The sequence below is a fragment of the Serinus canaria genome, chromosome 5 (genome assembly GCF_022539315.1).
Source record: "Serinus canaria isolate serCan28SL12 chromosome 5, serCan2020, whole genome shotgun sequence".
Classification (NCBI taxonomy): Eukaryota; Metazoa; Chordata; class Aves; order Passeriformes; family Fringillidae; genus Serinus; species Serinus canaria.
In genome coordinates, this window is record NC_066319.1 from 47,539,085 (window position 1) to 47,563,750 (window position 24,666).

At 39.4% G+C, this 24,666-nt stretch overlaps 1 protein-coding gene across 7 annotated transcripts in view; it reads right to left on the reverse strand.

Moving 5' to 3' along the window:
- Positions 1-12,465: 12,465 nt before the first annotated feature.
- Positions 12,466-24,666, reverse strand: part of DICER1 (dicer 1, ribonuclease III) — a 63,800-nt gene continuing 51,599 nt past the window's right edge. For all 7 annotated transcript variants that reach the window (XM_030239822.2, XM_030239825.2, XM_030239821.2 and 4 more), the window contains 5 exons: positions 22,796-23,678; positions 20,464-20,732; positions 17,730-17,892; positions 17,559-17,634; positions 12,466-17,261 (listed from right to left, as the gene is read on the reverse strand). In XM_030239822.2, the coding sequence (XP_030095682.1) occupies positions 17,096-17,261; positions 17,559-17,634; positions 17,730-17,892; positions 20,464-20,732; positions 22,796-23,678 (1,557 nt within the window). In that variant the 3' untranslated portion in view covers positions 12,466-17,095. The remainder of the gene's footprint in view (positions 17,262-17,558; positions 17,635-17,729; positions 17,893-20,463; positions 20,733-22,795; positions 23,679-24,666) is intronic.

Below are 24,666 nucleotides of genomic sequence, written 5' to 3' on the forward strand. Positions count from 1 at the left end.
TGGCCAGAAAAGCAGCCCTCCTCCTCAGCACCATTCTCCAGTTAGCTTTCTTCTGGCACATCCCTGTTAAATTCAGGATGACACTGACACCCCAGCTATCCCAGTCAGTCAGCTCCAAAATGACAGCTCCCACTTTAATGACAAAAGTTTATAATTATGTGTAATTATCTGTGACTTGGGCTTCTGGGTACCATCCTTAAGTAAAGCAAAAGAAAATGCTGGTGACTCCTGAGCACACTGAAGCCAGTGGCTCTGATGGGTTGATGGGCTGAGGCCAACACTATGAGGTTCAAGGCCAATTGCTGCATTTGGCCACAACCCCAGGCAGTGCCACAGGCTGGGGCAGAGTGGCTGGAAAGCTGCCTGGTGGAGAAGGACCTGGGGGTGCCATCTGACAGCAGCTGAACATGAGCCGCATGTGCCCAGGTGGCCAAGAAGGCCAATGGCACCTGGCCTGTGTCAGCAATGGTGTGGCCAGCAGGAGCAGGGCAGGGATTGTCCCCCTGATTGTCAGCACTGGTGAGGCCACACCTCGAATCCTCTGCTCATTTCTGTGCCCCTTAGAACAAGAAAGACATTGAGGGGCTGGAGCATTGAGGACAACAGAGCTGGGGAAAGGTCCAGAACACAAATCTATGAGGAGCAGCTGAGGGAGCTGGGGGTGTTTAGCTTGGAGGAAAGGACGCTACTTTCTACAACCACATGAAAAGAGCTTCTAGCCAGGTGGGATTGGTGCCTTTTCCCAGACAACAGTGATAGGACAAGAGGACATAGTCTCAAACCTCACCTGAGGTTTAGATATCAGGAAGAAATTGTTCTCTAAAGGAGCTGTGTATTCAGCTGCCCAGCATGGTGGAATCACCAGCCCCAGAGGTGTGCAAGAAATGGCACTTAGTGCTGTGGTCTAGTTGACAGGGAGGCCATCAGCCCGAGATTGAACTTCATGATCTCGGAGTGATTTTGTGATCTGTGATCTAAATCCTTTTGTGATTCTGTGACTTTTACCATTAGTATCAAAGGATCAAGATTTCAAACTGAGCTGGGCAAATTACCTAACAAACCATTTAACAATTTATTGCTTTTGAGAGAGTTACTTATTTTCCCCTGCCTTTGTTTTCCCCTCTGAAAGAACACTCAGAGCCTTATAAACCATAAACAGCAAGCTTTGAAAGCACTTAGAGATCTTGAGATAACAGCACTCTACAGGTGCACAGTGTATTTATTCTTAACATTTCAGGCCAGCAGTTCTCAGCCTAGGAGCTGCAAAGCCATAGCTTACAGAGTTGGGTTGCAAGTTCATTGGAAGTACAATGGCTCGCAACTGTGAATTAGAAATTCACAATTCAATTAGAAACTGTGACCTAGAAGTGGTATTGGGAATGAGGCCACGAACCTGGTGGTGAAATCAGAAGAAATGCCCATCAGTTTTGCAGGTTCCAGAAGAGCTTAAAATAGCAGGCTTTGTGCTGATAAATATGTTTCCACTCAAGGCTACAATGCAAAGTCCCACAGATGTGCTTTTCTGTTGAGCTCTCCCTCAAGAACAACAACAGAAAGTTCTGCCTATGCCAGTGATCTACTCAATTAGATTTTACTTCAATATGTGTTAAGAGATTGGAACAAGATTTTAAACAAATGTTTACCCCCAAAAAGAGCCTTAACAGACTCAAACCTGTATTTCCCATGTGTATACATCATCCGAATAAAAATAATAAAAAGTCTCTGGGACATTCTGTGAATATCAGTTTGGCTACCAGCTTTACTGCATGGAAAACTTCCCAGCAGGTGGTTGTAATCCTTCTAGAGAGGAACAGGGCAGGATCAGCAGCACCTTGGGGTGTTAGGTGCCCGTCTCTTATTGGATTTACACTGTGATAATCTAAGCACAAAACCATTGCTTCTTGGGTTACTTCATTAAAAAGCTGCCACTTTGGTTCATGAAGCCATGTCTAATCTAAGCACTTGGTTTGCATTTGGTTTATCAATGGCAAACAACTGTTGTCTTCAGCTTTTACAATGCTCACTGGTTTTTCCTGGGCATTGGACTCTCTCTTTGTCCTAAAAGTATATTTCATTTTCCAGGAACATTATGTCCTGGAAAACATTTTTCATAGAGCAATAATAAATAAATGAATAAATCCCCCTCCAAAGGGTTTTCATTTGTCACATATAATTTATGCCCACATAAGATTCATTCCTTAAAATAAATACCGAAACCTCAGAGAAAGCCCTTGTTCAGGTCTGCAAAGGGAAAAAGCGCCGTGTAAATGGGAGTGGTGGTTCAACACAGCCCGAGCCCCACAGGTACCCTCAGAGAGCAGAGCAGCAGAGCAGGGTTTTTACTGGCCTCTGTTGTGTCTGTTGAACTGTTGCTCCGTCTTTAGTGAAGTCTCAAGCAACAGGAATCCTCTATTAAAACCACCTGCGCAGCTTTGTCAGCCGAGCTCGGTGCTGTCAAATGACTTAGCTTCTTAAGCCAATACAAGTCATTAAGAAGAAGGTGAATTAGAGATTTAGACGTTGCCGATAGTAACTATCTCTGATCAATTGATATCTTCCTCTGATAAAGCGGCGCTCCCCGGCCGCCCCCTCCCTGCCTCATCCGCGCAGACCCCGACCCCTGGATCTAATTACGGCTGAGGAACACCAGGCCCTCGTCAGCGCTGAAAGGCCATCAGTAGGCCTATCCATTAATAACTCTCCTGTGCGCTGTACATTGTAATTGTCAGACTGCAATTTACAGTAATCCTCCAATGCAAAAACTTAAATAGCTGCAGCTGATTTGAAATTCATACAACCAGTTGAAAGAGAGAAAAACAAGATGCACGGGTTAAAAGGCCAAATTGTGCAAGTGTGTGCGCTGAGTGACAGACATTTTAGTACTAGCCTGGGACCATATTTTAAAAGGTCACTGAAAACTTTTGGCTTGGGCCCTCTGACAAACAATGAACTTTCCATATATTTATTTGCCATCTCTTTGTTTTTACAGCAAGCAGAATAAATGAGTTAAATGACGTTGTGCGGGTCTGCACATTGTCAGCACAGGTTATAAGTCATTATTAAACTCCATCAAATCAGACCAAACCCGGTCTAGGCAATGAGACTAAAAGTTATTTGCATTCCTTCTGTCATAAAAAATCATATCCCCTTACCCAAGACTTTCGTTTCTTTATTAAATGCAGCCACAAGAGTATTTCAGGTCTGGCAATGTGAGCTCAGGAAAACCTACTCTGTATAACTCAGTGTAACAGCTTAGAACCGATTCCACTAAAATGTCCCAGTTGAGTGTATCTGGGCACTCAATCAAGACACACATATTACTTTTAAATAAGATTAGCCTTTATATTTTGCTGCTTAAGTTAAAACTTTTCATGTCATTCTCTCATTTTATGTAAACTCCAACATAATTCTGTTTTAGAGAATACTTCAAACAAATTAAAATCCTCAACTTGAATGTGTCTAGCGAAACTCACCTAATGGCATAGCAAGCTGTTTGGTGACACTAAAACACTTTTAAATAAGATGAATTTTCCCTGCGTTGCCCTGGCTTTGTAATTACTGCTGCTGAACAGCAGACGCCTTTGGTTACAATGGCAAAAGCAGCGGCTTGTGCTCTGAAACTTATTTGACAAATAACTTACAAGTGACCTGCAACATCTGTTTAAAAAATCGTCCTTTCCTATCTGCCTCAAGTCGAGTTCAGCATCAATTATGAAATGCAAACATATCATCTGGGGCCAAGGGCAGCTTTTACACATACACAAGGCACGGTGTGGGGAGGGGGCCGGCTGCAGGCGCCTTCCTTACACCATTCAGGGGGGAAGAAAATGTGTAAGTGAGACTCCATCCCAGCTACCAGCTCATAGCATCAGCCAGTGAGATCCAGTGACACAGCCATGGACCTGACTGCTGTGGTGCTCGGCTCCTGGGCACTCAGGAGGGCATGAGCCACAGTGGGATGGGCTTGGAGAGGTGGGCAGTGATGACCAGGACTTTCAGCCCCCCTGGACATCAGCTGGAGCAGTAGGAGCACAGAACCTCTAACACCCAGCCAGGAGCTCTGCTCAACTGGAAGGTGCCAGCAATGGCCATGGTGGTGTGGAAGTCACATCAACCCCTCTGGAGCTGAAACACCTACTTAGCAAGCAAAGGATTCCACACTCCAAAGAACACCAGCAAAAGCCTTTCATAAAACTAATGACAGCCTGATCTACACCCACAAAATCCTACAGTGATGGGGATGATGCTCTTCAGTCTCTAAAGCTCTCCTCTACCCTCACTCTCCATAGTTTAATACTGTGCTGCTTGGCACAACATCAGCTCAGGCTGAGATTTAGCTCTTGGTACAAAAGCAGATGGAAGAGTGAAATAGAGCACTTCTCTCTTCTTCAGAGATTGGAAAAGTTTTTCAAGTTCTTATAAGTCTTTTTATGTGGAAGTCAGTAAAAAATAAAAATAAGAAATTCTGACTGTATGTAATCCCGAATTACATTATTTTGGATCTGATTTAAAAGCTATACTACAAGGTTTGATTCAAGTAACATGTGCAGTACAGATATCCCTTCACATCAATAAATATAAATGGTTTAACTATTGAATATAAACTTTTAGAGAACGATTTCATTATTGCAATCAAAATAGTCTGCTTCTAACTTATGTGAAAGCACATGTAAAATACAGGTTGAACAACACTGAAAATATTGATTTCTGCAGCTTTAAAAGATATTTGCTTGTAAGAGATCAAAGGCAAGTCTAAAAGTTTACTTGTGCAGGTCTCTTTTCCTCTTTGTTGCTTTTTTCATTTACGTTCTCATACATGAACTCAATCAGTAATCAAGCTCAACCATCAAGTGATAACATTTCTGCAGCTAATTGTAGCATACTGGAGTCTAGTAAGGAATATTATTAAACTGTCCTATAACTCACGTTTTGTGTGAAAAACTGGGACTTGAAAAACACCTGCCCAAACAATTCATAAACACACAGCACAGCAAATGCCTATGGTAATTCACTGGATTTACAACCGTCATATTATATTAAACATACAGTATCAAAATTTATCACCTATTACACAGATTCCTGTTTAAATAATATCTTGTTCTTGTACAATTGCACCTTCTCTCCCAGAGGGTCCCAAAGCACTTTAAAATCGTACATTCAGGAATTGCTTCATTGGCTGTGGAAATACAGCTGCCTCTGGGGCAGAGTGGGGGTTAGGGGAGCAGAGGAATTGTGCACATTGTGCTCAGTCAGAAACACTGACAGAGAGAGATGATGGCTGGGCATGGGGAGCACAGAAAATACACCCAAGTCTCAGGAGCCTTGTATAAAAGGCATGGTCACAATTGCAGGTGAGGGAGGTGCACAGGCAGCTGTGGCAGGACTCAGCACAATTTGGGGCATTCTTGCCGTAGCCATCTCTGGTAAGCAATCCTACCAGCACTGCAGGGCCAGCCTGCAGCTCCAGCCCTCGGGCAGTGGGTCAGGGACAGGGAGGAGCTCCCCATGGAGCAGCTCTGGCTGGTGAGGGGGTTGAGCTGAAAGTTTGAAGGCACTGTCTCCAGTATCACCACCTGCAGTGCCCAGATCCCCCAGAGATAACCCCAGCTGTGTTTCTAGGAAACCACAGGAAAATGGGAGCATACTGATAGATATCTCTGTGGTGGGCAACTGGATGAAATTGTACAAAAATAATGCAATATTAGAACAGATCAGGAAATGCATGGATGTTTGCTAGGCTGTTTACCCAGTCAGAAGTTGCCTGCCAAAGACTGCTGCTACCTACACCACTGAAAAATGTTTGTGCTCCTCAGCTGGCTCCAACTGCAGCCTCATCTCCTTCATACCTACCATAATTGCCAAAGTAGTCTCGTGTGCCTTCATGTCAGCCCCAAATCTCTCCAGCCCACCCTCATTCAGGACCTTCTCTAACCCTCTTTGATCAAGGCAAGGAATCAACTTCTGAATCATTAGATTTAGCTTTACAAGGAAATCAGGTGAGAAGCTTAAAACTGGCTTACAACTGAAAATCACTATCAATGGATTTACTCCTGCCTACTAGATTACTCTGGTTCTGCCTGTTTCCACCACTGCCCAGCTCTTCCCCACAGTGCTCAACCCTTTCTGAGGGTGTTATTTATCTGCTGGTTTGTCCAGGTCTGTTTCCTTTCCTCTGTATATTTGAAGTGTCTCTGAATCTTGGCATTTCTTCCAGCATATTTTCAGTCTGCACCTTTCTCTATTTGTTGATACATTTCAGGTGTTATGCAGGTCCCCCATCACTCCTTGCCTCAGTCATTGCAATTTCTGGGATTTCCTGACTCACATCAACACACAGTATCCTATAGAAAAAGCAGCTGCTGAATATCTAGCATAGGCTATGTACTCACATCTAGTTTAGTTCCTACAGCCTAGGTGCCATAAGGCTCTGCTGTGATTTATTCAGCTGCTGCATTAAGTAACCCTTCACCTTGGCTAACCTGCTAATAAACCAACACCACTTTACAAGAAACCTTCCACAGAGGTTGCTGTATGGTTATTTTACACTAAATTCAACAGCTTGCAATTAAATGTTGAGTAAAATAAGGATTTCCCTCTCAATGTGCATGCACAAGGATGTGTGTTTGACTCAGCCCTGCAAGGTGGATGAGGAAGGTCTCATTGCCTTTCTCTGCCCTGCTGTACCTGCTGAGAAGAGGGGAATTCTTTGGGAATTCACCCCTCTGTGGCAGGCAGTATATTCAGTGCTCCATGCAGGAACTCTCCTAGCTGACAGATTCCACAGAAAGAGCAACTTTTTAAAGCCCAACAAAGGCATTTGGTCCAGCAAAAAAATGTCTACTACATCGTCCACAGATCCCTTCCCTTCTCCACCACGAGCAATTTCAACACCACTGTTGAGGCAGAGTCCCAGGAACGTTTGCCCTTGTTCTGTGTGAGGTTTTTGCTGGCACAGCCCTGCACAGCAGCCAGTTGGCCAGACAGGGAGTACAGCTGCCTATGCCATGCTTGTTTGTATAATGAGCTCTCTTTTGCCTAGAGCACATGTACTATGTAAAGCTGGGAAAAAGGTGGTGAGTGTTGCTGGCAGGGACATAATGCCCTGCTATTCCAGCTAGAATCACCCTGAAAGCAATAATTTCTTAACTTGAAATTGGTGCTGCAAAATAGCATAAATTGGTATAGTTGTGTGAGAACAGGGCAGATCTTGGAATAGCAGAGAAGCTATGGATGCCTAGTCCCTGGAAGTGTTGAAGGCCAGCCTGGATGGGGCTTTGAGCAAAGTGGGCTGGTGGAAGGTGTCCCTGACCATTGTGGGGCAGGGTGAAACTACACTTTAAGATCCCTTTCATTCCAAACTATGACTCTAATCTTAACCATCAAGCTCCTGAGGCTCTACTGAATTCAGGGTTCCATTCAGACACTTCAGACAGAGAGGTCTTGTCTAAAGTCAGGTGGTGACTGGAGAATGAATGCACAAAAGTAAAAACTGATCTAAGTGGCTGTAGTATAAGAACACGGAACCAGCTGTCTGTGCTTAACAAGAAGTGTTTGCTGGTTTTTTTCTAATGATGGTAGTGAGAAGGAAACACACTCAAATAGCTCTGCTCTTCTCTTGATGTTGCTGTATAGATGAGAAGCTAAGTAAAGTTAAAAACCTTACCCTAAAAGTGATGTGAAAGTGGCACTCAAGTACTTCTGTGATAACTACTTTTTTTAAAGGAATATACAGTTAAAGCCTGGACTGGTGATTCTGCAGTCTCCTCATGGAACTCACTGCCACAGTTAGGTAAGTCTGCAACTTAGCACCAGTTCATTACAAATGCTGGCACAGCTGCAGCAGTTCATCTCCCCTGCTTCAGGCCAAGAGGCTGTAAAGAAGAGAGAATTATCCTCACCTTGGCAAGAGATGAGAGTGATTCTGGAGTAAAAGGTGATTCCCTGGCCATGCTGCACTGATGAAATCTTTTCTCTTTGTTCCATCACTTTCTCTGGAAGAACATTTCCAGCTTCAGGCTACTGTGTGAGATCCATGTCACCAGCTGAGTGCCATCCCGAGGTTAAGGAGGAAGGGACCTCTTTCTCATTCAACTCACCTCATTTTGAGAGGGTGAACTCAGGGCAGGAAAACCAAATGATGCCCTGCAGCTCCACTGACAGCACAGAAATGGGTGGGAGTTAGCCCCAGTGCTGTCTGCAGAGGGCATGCCTGAATCTTCATAGAATCATTGAGTTGTTTAGAGTAAAAAAGATCTCAAAGGTCATCAAGTCCAACCACTAACCCAACACCACTGTGCTCACCACAAAGCCATGTCCCCAAGTGCCACACCCACATGCCTTTTGAACACTTCCAGGGATGTGATTCTACCAGTTCCCTGAGCAGCCTGTTCCAGCCTGACCACTCTTTCAGGAAAGAAATTTTTCTTAATATCCAACAACCTGCACAACTCAAGGCTGTATCCTCCAGTTCTGTCACTTGTTACTTGGGAGAAGAGAGTGGGTTATCTCAGAAGCAGGCAGCTAGTGAATGTGCCACTTTGTATTGAAAAGCTTGAAAATATAGAAGCAGAACAGCAGAGGCTGCCTTTGCACTTCCCTGTATTTCTCACCTTTTGCTTGACATCTGGAATTTACACTTATCATGTCTGAAGGACTTTTGTGTTAAATTCAAATGCACACAAGTTACAGACCCCAAGTGTATGTCTTCCCAGTGACTTCAGTGAGAGCCAGACAGGAACTCAGAACTACAGGAAATTTTCAAGCTAACAGAAGAAAATTACTTCAATTTAAAAGCTAGCATGAGACTTCCAATAAAATACACATAAAAAGTAATGTTAAAAATATAGTATAAGCCAGGTAAGTGGAGATGGTTAAGCAGCAAAGTAAATGATATTGTTTCTATAAAACTGAGAAGGTTCTTGGTTATTTTACTCACCAAAATGAAATTATTGTTCACATTCTACAATAAGGAAAGACCTAATCACTGCTATGAGGAAAATAAAATGTGCTTACATGTCAGTACTGCCTGTGTCCACTGACATGGAGATTTTCTCTAAGGAACAGATCCTGCACCTGGACTCTGGCAGCAGTGCTGAGGGAAGCCCATACATACACCAAACCCGCTCCTCTTGTGTTTCTGGATTTGGAGTTATGATTAGCTTTGTTACTGCCTCTTTTCAGACAAGCATTGTCCAAAACTTACTCCCCTCAGTTTTCAAACTCCTTTTTTGGTATGATTTTACTTGAGTGAAAACAGCTAACCAAATACATCTTATTTCAACTGATACAATTTTTTCTGGTAATAAGGAGATGAGAAACCAGTACCTGTAGACTCCTCCAGAGACAGATGTGTTCCCTCTTCAATTCCCATGGGGTGAGCACTCAGATTGTCAGAAGGACAAAGAGCAGATCTTTAACCTAGCATTGAAGGGGAAAAGGGGCAAAACCAGGCTCAGCAGTGATCAGTAATTGAATGATGTGCCAGAACTTGAGGAAAGGAGCACTAATGGGATATCTCAGTGTGCTTCACCAGGCATTGGCTAAGCTGCACCACACCTGAAATGTTTCTACACTAATGCACACACCATGAGGAGCAAAGGATGAACTGAAGGCTTTGGCCTTGTCCCAGAGACTTGACATCAATGGCATAAGTGAAAACTGGTGGGATGAGTCCTGTGACTGGAATGGCCTGCTGGAGGGTTCCAGGCTCTTCAGGAGGGACAGGCAGGGCAGAAGAGGCAGAGTGGTACTGTAGGTAATAGAAGGGATAGCAGAATGTATGGAGATCACAGCTGGCAGTGGCACAGTTGAGAGCCTCTGGGTAAGAATCAAGAAGCAAACATATGATGTGGATGTCATAGTGGGTGTCTCTAATGTACCCCCCAGCCTGGACATATTATTCTCTGAGGAACAAAGTGTCACTTTCAAGTCAACTTCCTTTGTCCTGATGGAAACTTCAACTTGCAGGGAATCGATTGGGAGCATCACACAGCTGGTACAACCCAGGCCAGAAAATTCCTAAAAAACCTGGATGACTTTGTGCAACAAGACCTAAGTGAGCCAACTCAGAAAGGCACCCTCCTTGATTTGCTGCTTGTCAGCAGAGAGGATCTCACAAACCAGGTGGAGACTGGTGACCACAAAGTGATGAAGTTTGAAATCTCTGGTGACACAAGGAAAAGCATCAGCAAAACCTCAACTCTAGACTTCAGGATGCTCATGTTACTAGGAAGTAAAATCTCCTGGGACAACATCTTTGCAGGTGCTGGGGTCCACCAGTGCTGGTCATTTTTTAAACATCACCTCCTCATGGCACAAGAACACACAATTCCCAAATGTTGGAAGTCAAGCAGGGAAGACAGAAGGCCAGCTTGCCTGAACAGTAATCTCTTGGAAATAAGGCAAAAAAATGAGGGTGCTTACCTAGTGGAAGCAAGGTCAGGTGACACAGAGGAACACAGAGATGCTGCTTGCCACTGGAGGGAGAGAATCCCTGTGGCCAAAAGTCAAATGGAGTTGAAGCTGACAGAAATATGGGGGACAATAAAGTTTTTTCAAATATATTCATGGCAATAGTCAGTGTAGAAACAACATCAGCCCATTCCAGAATGAGGATGGTCACCTCACAAACAGGGACAGAAATGAGGCAGAGGTGTTTAATGCTTTCTTTATCTCTGTCTTCAGCATTAGTGATGGACTAAGGGGGTTTCAGGTACCCTGAGCTGGAGGACAGTGACTGAGAATGATCAAACCCCAGGCAATCCAGAATTTGTGAGGGATGTGCTGCTCCAGCTGTATCCCTATAAATCTATGAGGCCTGATGGGATTAATCTAAGAATCCTCAAAGAGCTGACTGATGTCACCACAAAACCTCTCTTTGACAATTTTTGAGCAGTCTTGGGAATGCAGAGAGGTTGCAGCTGACTGGAAACTGGTGCATGTTGTCTTCATTTTCAAGAAGGGCAAGGAGGATCCTGGAAACTACAGTGCCTGGTAAAGTTATGGAGATTATTCAGGGAGGTATTGAAAAACTCCTGAAATGCCACACAATCACTCACTGGTGACAGCCAGCACAGCTCCACAAAGGGGAAGTCCTGCTTATCAAACATGCCAATGTAACCCACATAGTTGATACAGGAAAGCCAGTAGATGTAATCTTTTGGATTTCAGTAAAGCTTTTAATACTCTCTCTCAAAAGAGTTCTTCTGGACAAAATGTCCAGCACACAGCTGGATAAACACATCATGGGATGGGTGAGCAACTGGCCCACATGTCAGATACAAAGAGTTGACATCACACTGGTGACCTGTCACTAGCTGGTTTCCACAGGGCTCCATCCTTGGCCCTGCTCTTCAAATTCATAAATGTCTTGGATGCAGGACTGGAAAGAATACTAAAGTTTGTCTGTAAACAAGTTTGCAGACAAAAAATGCCCTTGAAGCAGAACCTCTACTGATCTTACACCTTGACTTTCTGGAGAACTCCATCTGCTCCACAGTGCTACTCAGCAAGGGATGGACCACTTTCTTGCAGACCCCAGTTGAGAAGGCCATCCCTCACCTCATTTTGCCACAATTAACAGGATATAATGGCATCCTCAAACAATTTTTAGTATTATTATTTTCAGACCAATTTTCCTGCAGAAAATTTGGGGGGAGTTTTCTGATTTGACTGACTTGCTAGAGTGAGTCCCTCCCTGGGGAGGAGGGGGCTGTGTTGTCATCCTTACTAGCCCACACACTGGAGCCTCAAGGGCCTGGCCCTTAAAGGCACTTTTTCCAAATCCCAGAAAAAGCTATCTCACCATGCCTACCAGCAGCCTAGCAGGCTTTTCTCAATAACTTAGAATGTGGAGTAAAAGATGCTCACTGCAGATGCCAAACAAGTGACTGCTACATTGTGAAGTTTTTAGAAAGGAAGACTCCCGATCTTTGTCTGGCAGGTCTGACTTGTCTCCATAAAAGATACATGACACTGTTGTGGCAGTCAAATCATTCTACAAACACACTGCCAATATTCAGGATAAGCAAAATACTAACAGAAAGCAACAGAAAAATAATGAAATTGATGTTATTAATGCTGAGACTATTTAGCTCATATAAACATATTATTCTTAAAACGTGCCAGTCATGCAAACCTCTGTTCCAGAACCCTTGTGCTCTGGGGCCTCCCAGCTCCAACAGACATTTTGCAGGTATAATGGTCAACACAGAGATCAAATCGTACCACATACACCATCATTTTTAACTGAGTGTCCCTTAAGAGTCTTCACATAGCTCTGAAGACAGTTCATTCATCAGAGGAAGGAGACAAGCAGACTTGTCTTTAAACAAGGTGAAGAAATATTGTTTTCACGAATGTTTTCACATTTTTTTTAAATTTAGACTGAACAGCAATTTTTTTGTAAACTCTAGAAGATTTATGGAGATATTAACAGGAATTAAACAAAAAAGCAAAACGACAATACAAGGTGAACAGACCATAACTTTATTGGAGATATACTCAGCTACAATTATTACAAAAAACTATTAAAGGTAATTGTGATCCATAAGGTGCAGATTGCAAACTTCTGCAGCATGATTACAGTATGAATGAATTACATTTTATGTCCCTTAAAGACAGCTGCAGCATGTGATGGTAAATATTTTATTGTCCATCAAATTATATTTGTTATTCTTTCTACTTGATTTTAACCATCTTTTCAGTCACACTATTTACAATAAAAATGCCTGCAATTTCCAATTATTGTTCACAAACATTTTTCTCGCCAACTTGCTGCTGCAGTAAATTCTGAGTGCATCTACAAAGCAATTAAAGTAGTCTGTGGTTGCCATTCAAATAAAAGAGGGAAAACCCCAAGGATTTTATTGGATGAAATTTATTTTTAAGAACTGTAGTTAGCTTTGATAGAAGTTAATTTTAACTGCTAGTGGAGCATACTACAATGACCTCTAGATATTTGCTAACATAATTCATATTGAGTTACAGCTGATATTTAGATTACATTTGATGGTCATGAACTGTAGTGTTTAAAGTTTAAAATCTAATATGAAAGTAAAGAAATCAACTTCTTGAATATTAGAGCAATTTAAAAAGGATCAATGTCAGTAATTAAGTACCGAAAATCAAAATGCTTCTTGCTTCATTCACATAAAAAATACAGAGATTTCCATGAGAATGTGTTCATGGGGAACCCCATCCAAAACAAACCCAGAATACTGTCAGAGTCAAGTGCAGTATCACAGCAGACCACAATGCTATTTGTCATTTTTGGACTGCATGTGCTGCTGTGACCAGGATACAAAGAGTTCATGTACAGATAAATGCATAGAATATGTAGCATATGTTATGTCATATGCAATAACATAAACCCCCCACATTTTCCAGTTGATGGTTCTGTATCTGCTCACAAGGAGGAAAAACTGAAACTCTGAAACATACATACAAGCACAAGATCATCAGATATGTAAATGAATGCAGTTCCATTAACTAAAATGATACAACATCAATTTGCACCAGCTGAGGATCCAGCACCTCATCCCTGGGCCACCACTATATTCCTCCCCAGCACTGAAACTGGTTCTTGTTCAAGTCCTGCACTCGGCAGTTGCAACATACTACTGTGTAATAAGACTTAAAAATAGTAGGCTTTTTTTTTGTATGGACTTTAGCAGCATCAAGCTGAACAAACACTTCAGAAGTCACTACTGAGCACTGAATATTCAGACTGGACAGATTTAGTTGAGGTTGACCAGATTACTAGGGGCTGTCTTCTCCCAAAAATTATATGTGTAAAATGTTGGTTTGTTCAGAGATAATTACTGGAGTGTCAGTCAGAGGTCATTCTAATTTAAATTACTTCACATAACAGCAAAATGATGCAGTAGAAAAATAATAGCTTTAAAATACAATCAAGAGTTGTTGCACATCTTTGTTGTATTTTTTCCACGTACAGTAAAAATGCCACAGACGTTACAAATGACCTATTTAAGTTGTGCAAGTAAGTGACACATTGCAGGCATTAAAAACTATCTTTTTCAAAGTCATTAAATCAGAACAGCAGCAAGGCCAAACCACATTTTTCCTCTCTGTTAAGCATTTTTTCCTTGAAATGAGGTAAAGCATGGTACCAAGTGCAATGCTTATTTGTGCTACATGAACAGAACAGCGCAAAAAAAAAAGCCATAAAAATAAAAACGCAGCATAGTTAGGAGGACTGTTTAAAGTACAGTATAACAGGACTTAGATAAAAAACCCCAAGGTTCATGCCAATTAACCCCCACACCATTTATGATGAGCCTGTGTGGCTGGTCTTGAAGATGGGCTGCAACAGTCCGCTTACACTTGTGCTTATAGCATGTCAAGTGATTTCTACCCCAACCTTCAAATGATCAGATTTAGGTCTTTAATAGCATACACTGTCCAGTATCAAAATCATATCAACTGTAGGGTAAAACACACAGATGTGGAACATGGAAACTACTATGGATTTTCTGCCTCAAAGGATAAAAGTATTTCAATGAGGTCACACTGGAAAAAATCGCGGCATTTAAAACGCATTTAAAAATGCATCAGCAGCAGCAACTACTTTATAGTCAGCCACTACACATTTCACATGTCCAATTCATACGCTTTATCTAGTAACAAAGTGATCATTAAACTGTTCTGAAACACAGAGTAGGTTCAGCTGATTTTGTCTGCACCCAAACACGCCACAACCACTTCACTGCTAACAATTACCTGAAACCCCTGAGAATCTATAACCTTGTAACAATCAGTAAGAATTTTAGGCATTCAAAGAATAACTGAAATTTTAGCTTTTCACAATGCAACTAAAACTACTTAAGACTTTCTAGATGGTCTGATTTAATCTGCTGATTGATGTCTGGCCAGAAACACAGAATTGTTGACATGAGTAATCATGTATTTTCACTAAGAAAATTCAGTCCTACTACTAAGAGCAAGCTACAGCTTAAATCAGTGACCTTTTTCAAACAGCTAATGCAAAGCAATTTACATTTGAGAATTTGGACTGCATGTTTTTATTGTTCCATATCACCATATCATCCACTTGCTGTTCTTACACCTCCTTTTATGACTGAAGTACCAATACTAGACTTTTTTATAAGTTAGTATTTTAATTCTTGGTTTGACTCCTATAACAAGCAGCTTTCAAATACAAGAACAGTCCTTTTCACAGACTGAAAAGTGACTGAGATAGCAAATATATGAACTTTTGAAAACTGTATTTCAGAAAAGCTTAATGTCTGCCCCTTGTCACTAAGGCATATACTTTATTTTTTTTTTGTTAAGAAAGCAAGAGCTGACAGTTTTTGTTTTGTTTTAGTGTGCATTTGTGAGGAAAGGAATAGGGTTTAAAAGCAGGAAATACAGTATTTGTTTGTAATTTAGTTCATAAGACACAGCATCAAGTTCAAACTATTGTGCTGGAAAACGTTAAAACACCTTGCTCTGCTTTCTCAAACTTCAAGCATAATTAACAGGGCAAAATTGCAGCAAACCTCTACTGATACTGGTGGGAATACAAGACCCACAGCTTTTTTTAAAAGGTAAATTAAGAGGTATTATAGTTACAGTGCAAAAAATTAAAATTTCAAGCATAATATATAAACATAGCACCAAAACAGAAAAAAACCCAATGCATGCAAAAATAAAAAGGAAAAGAAGAGAAAAAAAGAACTGAGGTATTTAAGTGAAGAGTGCCTACAAAAATCTAATTAAAGAAGTATAGGCAAAGCCTAAAAAATACAAGTATGATTTCCCCCCACGCTCCCAGTAGACCAAAACATCAATGAGCTAGTTTCTCTAAATTAAGGACCTAAATCACAGATGTATCAAAAGTACGGCAGTTATATCTCAAACATCAACTTTCATGTTATTTAACAGCACAGCTTTGGTAGATGAAATATGCATGCAATTCTGAAAAGTACAGTAAGAAATTTATGTGGAAATATCTCTAAGTGTAAAGGTGCTCTGTTTGTTAAATACGTAACCAATTGACTATAAAATCTGCAGCATATCTTAGGTGTGATATGTCTAAGGTTGTTTTGTTAGTGACAGTTTGCACTGTGCAATTATTTGTTGCTGTTTCCCATATTGGAACTATCTAGCTTGCAGGTTTGTGTAAAATTGGAATTTTAGCCAAAGACCATATTTTGTTTATGGTATAAAAAAAACTGTAGACTAACCACCTCCTCAGAATTGTTAAAAATAACCTAATTACATATATATGAATATAATTTCTATTATAATCCTGTAATAAGTCACAGCTATAGTAATGAGTTGTACTGTAAATATAGAGCTGTATCATTGTAAAATGCATAAGAAAATGAAGGGAATGTAAAACAGTTTGTTCCAAAAAAGATCAGAAATTAAAGATTATTAATGAGGGTTTATTTATTTTTAAGGCAAGAACCTTTTTTTATGCAAGACTGTGTGGCATAAGGAAACCGAAGTTTCACTCTACCAGTATGCCAGCCATTTCAATTAAAATCTGTCCCTAACAAATAAGTGCAATAATGATTGGGAATGCCATCTTAATGTAAAAAGATGACATGGAGAGAAAAAAAAAAAGGAAAATAAAAAGGAGAATACTGGCACACTTAATCTTTCTTATACCCAATCATCCAGTACAGTTTATCAACTGCTTTATGACTGGCACTAGTGCACAGATTGAAGAATTCCAAGATTACTATATATATATAAATCTAGCAACTGCATTAGGCATAAGCTCCCTGGCCTTCTAATACTAAGCAAAGCTGTACTGACAAGAAAAGTAAACCAAAAAGACCTGACAACAATTATTCTGAACACTTGCTAAATGTCATCATTAAAGCACTCTCGTGATTAAACAAAGCAGAAGTGAGGAAAGAAGACAAGATTGTGTTTGCGCAAAAAACTATAACTACAATTAGTTCCAAAATTTTATACATGTTAAATGTTTTGTTATCTATTCTGTTATCAAACAAACTTTAAATTCTGTCTTCCAATTTGTTCCTCTCAACATCAACTGTTAAAAATTTGCTTTATTTGTATGTTATTTTTTTCCCCATTTCATTTATTTTTAAGAGGAGTCTCAGCTGTTTGGGACCTGAGGTTGATTTGCTTTGAGGCTTCGTAGTGCTCTTCTCGCAGCTGCAGATTTGGCAATCCTGTAGCTTCTGCCAACACCTTTAAACTTGCCCTTTCCTACAACTTCCACTGTAACTCTGACCTTCCCATCGTAAGTTCTTTCTGCAGGACTGCAAAAATATACACAAGAATTACTTACTGCCAAGGCAAGGTAATGTGAAATAAGAGACCTACATTCTTTTCTCTGCAGAAGTTAAAGCAGTAAAATTAAACAGAAATCATTACATTTCTCAGAAAGCTATGTGTGGAAAAAAAATAAAGAACAGTGCACACAATGATGATTAGGTTAGCTGCTTAGTGCAAAAGAAATTACAAGTACTTTGTGACATTTAAAATTCTCTGTAGTTCATGAAGCACAGTTTCGAAACACTTTCTGTCAGTGTGTATGGAAGAAAGCATATCCTTACCTAAATTTGGCTGTCTCTGGCTCCATTTCCAGCAGCTCTCGCACTGGGGAACGGGGCACATTAGCAGAAAATTTTTCTATTTGATAAAAAAAGTGAAAAAAAAAATTAGCTTTGTTCTTTTCATAGGAGATGGCACTTTATTAGTAGTAATTTTCTGAAAGCTGGCAATACCTATTAGTGGCCTCATCATTGGATAGTACACTTGCCAAACCATTTCCAAAGACATTCCACTATCCATATAAATGGCACCAGCAAGGGACTCAAATATATCTCCCATGGCCTTTGGTACTTCAATGTCTTCCTCTTTTTCTTCATCTTCTTCAGATCTTCTGAGCTGTTGGCAATTAAAAAAAAGACAAGGGTGGGAGGTGGAGAAAAGGGGAGGGGAAAAGAGAGAAACAATTGCTTCACTTACAGTAAAACAAAGATCTTCAGAAATGTAAGCTCTCCTACATCCTATATCCTGTGATGCTTCCTTTAAGTTTCTAACTGACAACCTTCCACAGCAAAACTGTTGTTTTATTCCCCAGTGAAACCAAGCTGCTGGTTATATAATTTTTCAGATATAGAAAAAAAAAATCCCAAACACCGTTGTGTACAGGATACTTTCATACTTTGTGAATTCCTTCTGTGATAATTCTGTAGGATTTCACCATGGGTCTGGTCCTCCCAATTAGAACCAGACTTCCATCAGTTAATACTAGAAAGCTACCCATTACAAAGGAAGAGTTAACACATCATGTATCTCCCAAAAAGAGACTTTCAAAATCTCTTTAAATCCAGTCTCTGGAATAAAGTTGCATGTACCTCTCCCTACCTTATTTACCCCTGAAGACAAGCAGGAAACAAGCACTAGTAAAATAAGACATTAATAACTGAAAAACACCACCACCAGACTGAGCCAAAAGACACATTTAGGTGTTTAATGCAGCAGGCAGTGTTTTTTTCTATGCTACCAATTTAAGACAATAATCTATTCTCACTATCAAAAATAAACTTTCAGTGTAGTCTTAAATGTCCTGAGCTAATCTAATCCTTTACTAAAATACTTTAAACACATGTAATACACATTTTCCTAACTCCAAACAAAGTAACTTGAAAACAAAAATTTTGACCATTATGCTACTCTGCCTGAAGAGAAATAAGTTTCTGTCAGTCTTCTCCTCAGCAGCTACACTCTCACTCAGTTTGGGGCTTAAAATCTAATTCAGTTCTCTTAAGAGTGACCATAATACTTCATAAGTGTGTTACCCCCAATATTTCTACCTGAAATAAATTAAACAAATAGTCAGACCTGATGCATACAGCAATAAAATGGGAATTTTGATGTCAAAAACCAAGTGCAACTGTTTTGAATAGGGCACTTCATACCAAGTGTAAACTGAAGCACTTTTGCATTATGCTGAAATAACAGAAGAAGAGAGAAGCTAAGAGTTGCAAGGAGTGGGACAGATGTTTCATGAGTGAGATTCAAAAAAATAGAAAAGCAGATGATGTGGAGATACACATGGAAACCAGTCTAGCTGGCATGGACTGCAGAAACAAAGACTCTTACATTAAACGATGAAATAAGAGTTTCAGTAATTCAGTGCCAGACCAAGATAGGGAGCAGGCGTAGGGAGAGTGAAACAAGGATTTTATTTGAAACAGCTATCACACAATTTGGTTGCAACTTTGGTGGAAGTTTCTTTTTGCATACTTGCAAGAACTGAACAAAGCAAAAAACAACACAGTAAGCTCTGAAAATAAGTTCCTAGCCTTTTCACACATATTGTAGAGAAAACAAGAGAGATAAGAGTTTAATCTTCTAGTATAAAGTAATTTATATTATCTGAACTTCAGTGGCATATTTCTTATTCAATGTTTAATGAATTTTTCCCTTAAAACATGGTTTTCAACTTGCAACAGAGTGCAAGGGCTGTGAACACATATGTGACAAATATTTTGATTCCTAAAGTTTTAAACTGTCTATCAGGAAAAAACCTATTAAATACAAAAAAACCCCATGCTTATTTAGTGCTGGCATGTTGTCAGACAGAATAGTTTTTAAAAGACTGGTCAGTTTTTCAGAAGACAAATTATTATGAACATCTACTGGGTAACACTTTTAAAGAAGGATAATGAGTAGTCCCTATCTTCCAGATCCTTATTAGAACTTGACTCACAAGGTCCTTGTTCTCACAGATTTCCTAACCAGCTTATGTAAATTAATTACTTTTACCACATTCTCCCAAAAATAGAAGTTCATTATTATCAGCTTCCCTGCACAGCACAAAATATGACCTGTGTTTCCAGGTCTTCAGTGAAACTATTTTTCAAGTGGCCTATTTGAAGGATGCATGTAATGTTTCCCTGGCTAGCAAAATGCCTTTAGGAGCATGTCAGACATACCTGAGTATAGTGCAGTAACATCTCCTCCATAGAAATCATAAGAAAAACAGCAGAAATCTCCTGTCAGTGTACTACATTTAATAATCCCAGCATTGTGCCATGGTTGCTTTGTTCATGGTGTTGTAGGGATACCCTACCCTGAGTCAGCACTACGTGATTTAGCAACTCTTCACCACAATTTCATATTGTAGTAGTGCTTCCTATCAGCTGGTGAAAGCAGCAAGCTAAATGTGTGCCCCACATTGTTCTAACAACACAAGAGCAAAACAACAGCTGAAATCAAGTGCCACAGAAAAACCTAGAGGCAAATGGCTTTCAAATTAATTAACTGCTGTAAATTCTAATTGATTTTATAATTTCTGAAAGCTGTATTTTACTTTGCAGATTGCATCCTTTTACTACTGGGAGCCTGCTTGTTTGGCTGCTGTATGCACAAAACATTAAAAAAATGTTAAGAAATCCAGTGACACGCTTCAAATCGGATACTGAACATACTTCTTCTACTTCCACTAACCTCAGAATCCATTCCTTGCATTTCATTCTTTTCCATTTGAAACTGCACAAAGTCATCAATAACATGAAACAGTTCAGGAGAGACAGCTTTGAAGTACTTGTGGTAGTCATACTTTACAGCTAATGATGCAAAAATGGTATTATTGACTAGAGCAGATCGTAGGTCAGTAAGAACTCCTGGAGAGTGTTGCCGTGGGTCTTCATAAAGGTGCTTGGTTATGAGGTAGTCCAAAATTGCATCTCCCAGGAATTCTAAGCGCTGGTAACAATCTTAAAGCATTGGAAATAAAAGAATGTACAACACCACAATTAAGTTAAACACACACATTTTTTCCAGGCTTTCTGGATAAGAAGTTTGGTACAGTGCCATGTAAATTCCACAAACTAACTAACGGTCAGAGAAGATAGTCTGTTTTTTAAAAGAAGTATCCCTGTGTTTAAAGAGATTCCTAGTGAAATACTAAAAAAAAAGAAATCAGGAAAAGCAGGAGCTATATCTAATAGTAAAGCCAATTTTGAACAAAATGTTAATTTGGTAGGCTAGAAAAACAGCTGTGTTTAAAATCCAAATGTTTTTACTCAAGATCTTTGTGTGCTGAGAAACATCAAAATTTAAATTTAAGAGATTCTGCCAGCAGAATCTCAGCAGAACACTGTAACAGTTAAAACTAAAAAAGAAAAAAATTTTAAAAAAATTAAAATGTAAAACCAATTAATATAAAAAGCAATGTATTAAGAGCAGGGGAACACAAAATCTGAGGTTTTGGTCTGATTTGACACACATTAAGACACCTTCAACAAAGATCCCTTTTTAGGATATGTCTTTTAAACTGGAAATTAAAATTGTCAAGCCTTTGCTTTTTTGACAGTTGACAGGGGCCATAGGAACAGAGAGTTGAGAACACCTATTTTTAAAACACAAACAAAAGCAAAAACCTTCCTGAATGCAAATACAGGTAGGAAGGTTAAGAAGGAAGAAGACAAACTACTAAAGAAGTTACCATGAGAATGAACTGACTAGCACTAAATTGCTTTTATAGCAGCTGAACCTATGACACTGCCAGAACTCAACTGCTAGCTATGCCTTAAAGAGAAAAAGTTACAGGTAACAGCTATTCACAGCTGTCTCACTTCGTAAACAGAAATTAATCAGATGTTTTCCTACAGTTTCAACAGAGCAATTTTAACTAGACACTATGCCACAAAGTTTCTGGTAGTGTATATACATATATTTATTATGTATGTCTAAAAATAAAGAAATAATTTACTTTCAATACATTTTATGAAATATTTGTAAGAAGTAAATACATATGTGGGAAATAGCCCCTACAACAAAAAACCAAAGGAGTGCTTCTGTGTTTTGTCAGAGTTGTTTCTCAATGCAGTAGCATTTAAAAATTACTTATTTCTTTAATGAAAGCAGAGCTTTCTCACTCTTTGGAACAAGGGTCCAATTCACTATTGGAAAAATTCAGACTGCTGACTGCAAAGAAATTTGCCAATCACTACAAATAGTTGGAATTTTATCATGGTTTGCTTTTGATTGCATATTATTGCAGGAAAATGCATGCAGGTTTTAGAATGAACAAATACTACATCAAGTAGTATAAGCAAGAGCAATTAAAGATCACAGAAATACAAATTTCTACTGCTGTAAAATCTTTTATGAGATCATGTACAGAAACATTAAACATTAATCTGAAACTAATATTTATTCTGATTTAGTCAATTACTTCAAACTTTGACTTTAAATATTTACTCAATAAAATGCCTGGACTTATACTAAGACTTTGAATTCACAGCTTCAAAGGGAAGTCTCCACATTCTGCACTCCTACAGATTATTCAGCTAATAAAAGCTGTAGCCTACAGTTCATCTTCAGAAGTACAGACAAAGTATAACATTCTTGGGACTCAATTACAGAAAGAATTTGCTAAATATATTTGGAAAATATTACTACTATTTCCTGAAGTACACGGCAATTTTCCAGAGGTCTACAAGAATTTATTTCCATTAAATGATGATCTAATGTCAGTCACACACAGCTAGTGATAGAGCATTTATCACTGATGCTGCTTCTCAAAACTTGATGAGGCCTCAGTAAATATACTTTATCTTCACCAAGTCAAAACATGAATAATCACTGAAATACAAATTGAACAAGCATTCCCCTTGTAAACAGTAAGCAAAATACTATTTTTAAGACACTGTATTCCAAGACTATTGTAACATGTGATGTCTAAAAAAAGTCTATACATAACAACACAAGATACTACTTCTCTTGCTTTTGCAATATGGAGAAAAAACTATAGAGCTTTTTGAAAACAACTTACCAGTAATGGTATTATAATGGTAAGAGGCATGAGTAAATGCCTGAAGAAGATAAGCCTTGTTCTTAAAACTGTAATTTATTTTCTTCTCAAAGTTTTCAAAACCAGAAATAAGGTGATTCAGGGTTTTTTCAGCATCTGGGTGATCAAACATACACCTTGGTGGAATCTTCAAACAGCCATACTCCAGGTCTTTACACAGAGAAGGCTCTGAATTTACTACAGAAGCAGCAACAGAATTTGGTGAAAGATTTTTCTGCTCACTGTCACAGTTCTCTCTGGTAGCACACAGAGTGCCTTCCCAATCAGTCTTTTTAATTACAGGGAGCACCTTCAGCCCCAATGAACACAGGAAGAGCTGAGCAGCTCTTTCACCACAGCTGGTCAGATAGCAGCCCAACAGGGCTTCCACACAGTCTGCAATGCTCTTGTCAGCAATACACTGCTCTGTATGCAAGTCATAGGAGATCGACTGCTTTCCTGCATCAACACCACAGTTTTCTTCTGATGGATTCCAGAAGCCCACTACAAAATCATCCTCTTCAACAGCCTTGCTAGGATCCAGATAGCACATAGCATCCCAAGAGCTATAGTCAAAATCATCAAAATCTGATGAACACTGAACGTTACCCATGGATGACTTCTTGGGTGCTTTCCATTCATAGTTTGAATCAGTGGTTGAAAAGTGTGAGAGTGAAATTTTCTTCACAAAAGCCCCTGATCCCATTAACATATTATCAATGAATTTGATATGCTCCTGATCATACTCCAGAAAATCATCTTCAAAGTCTGTTTCTTCCTTGGGCAACCTCCACATTAGGTCTTCATTCTCTTCATCATCATTATAATCATCAAGTTTACCATTAGCCAACATGTTTTCTTTTGTCTATGAAAGAACACAAAAAAAAGGTGCTGAAGAGGGAAATGAGACACTTTTACTGCAGAAAGATCAGAAAAGCATGATTTGAGAAGTATTTCCTAATAATAATACTGCTTTTTTTATGTTCCTAAGTATATTGTCTGATCAGATGCACAATACAACCTCAACTTCCACAAGGACTGGAATAATTGTCCTGGAAAAACAAACTCTTTGTTACTAACCTACAGCAGCATGTGTTCTACACACAGCACATGCTGCATTTTTTAAGAACTCGTGCTTGTACTTGAATGTGAGGGACAAACAATGAATTTGAAATCCACTAAACATTATACACTTGCAAACCAAAGTAAACAACAGAAAATTCTAAATTAATAAATTTTAGGGCGCATAAGAAAGTTCTGGATGCATCCTTCTCTCAAACTGCTAAGTAAGGCTATTACAAATGTTGAATTAATGCATTTTTGAAGATTTTTTTCTACATCTTTCTACACAGAAAATGGATTCAGGGGGGTTTTCTTCAGTTTTCTGGGGTTTTTTTACAGGCTCTAACTAATAAAAGAAAAGGCAAAAATTGTCAACAATTTTCTAATATTTACATATACACCCACAGCAGCAAAATTAATGACATCTTATGTCATTTCCCTCCTCATAATGAACAAATTGGTATGGACTGATGTAAATTAAAACTTGAACACAAATATTCCCAAACTATATAATTCTTTCTAATTCTTTAAAATTTGTCATGGCCTCTATCCAGGAAAACACTTAAACATGCTTAGCTAAATGCACTGGTAGTCTTCCTAACATCAAAAGGCTCAACACAGCAACACTGATGTCAGCAGGAATTCTGCCACTGAATTTGATAGGAGCAAGATCAGATTCAAAGCACTTTCCTGGACCGGGTCCTAAAAGCCAACAACATTTTGATTCAAGTGAAACAGCCTCTATCTGCCCTGAACCTATGCATGTCATATTGCAGGGCTCAGTCACTAAT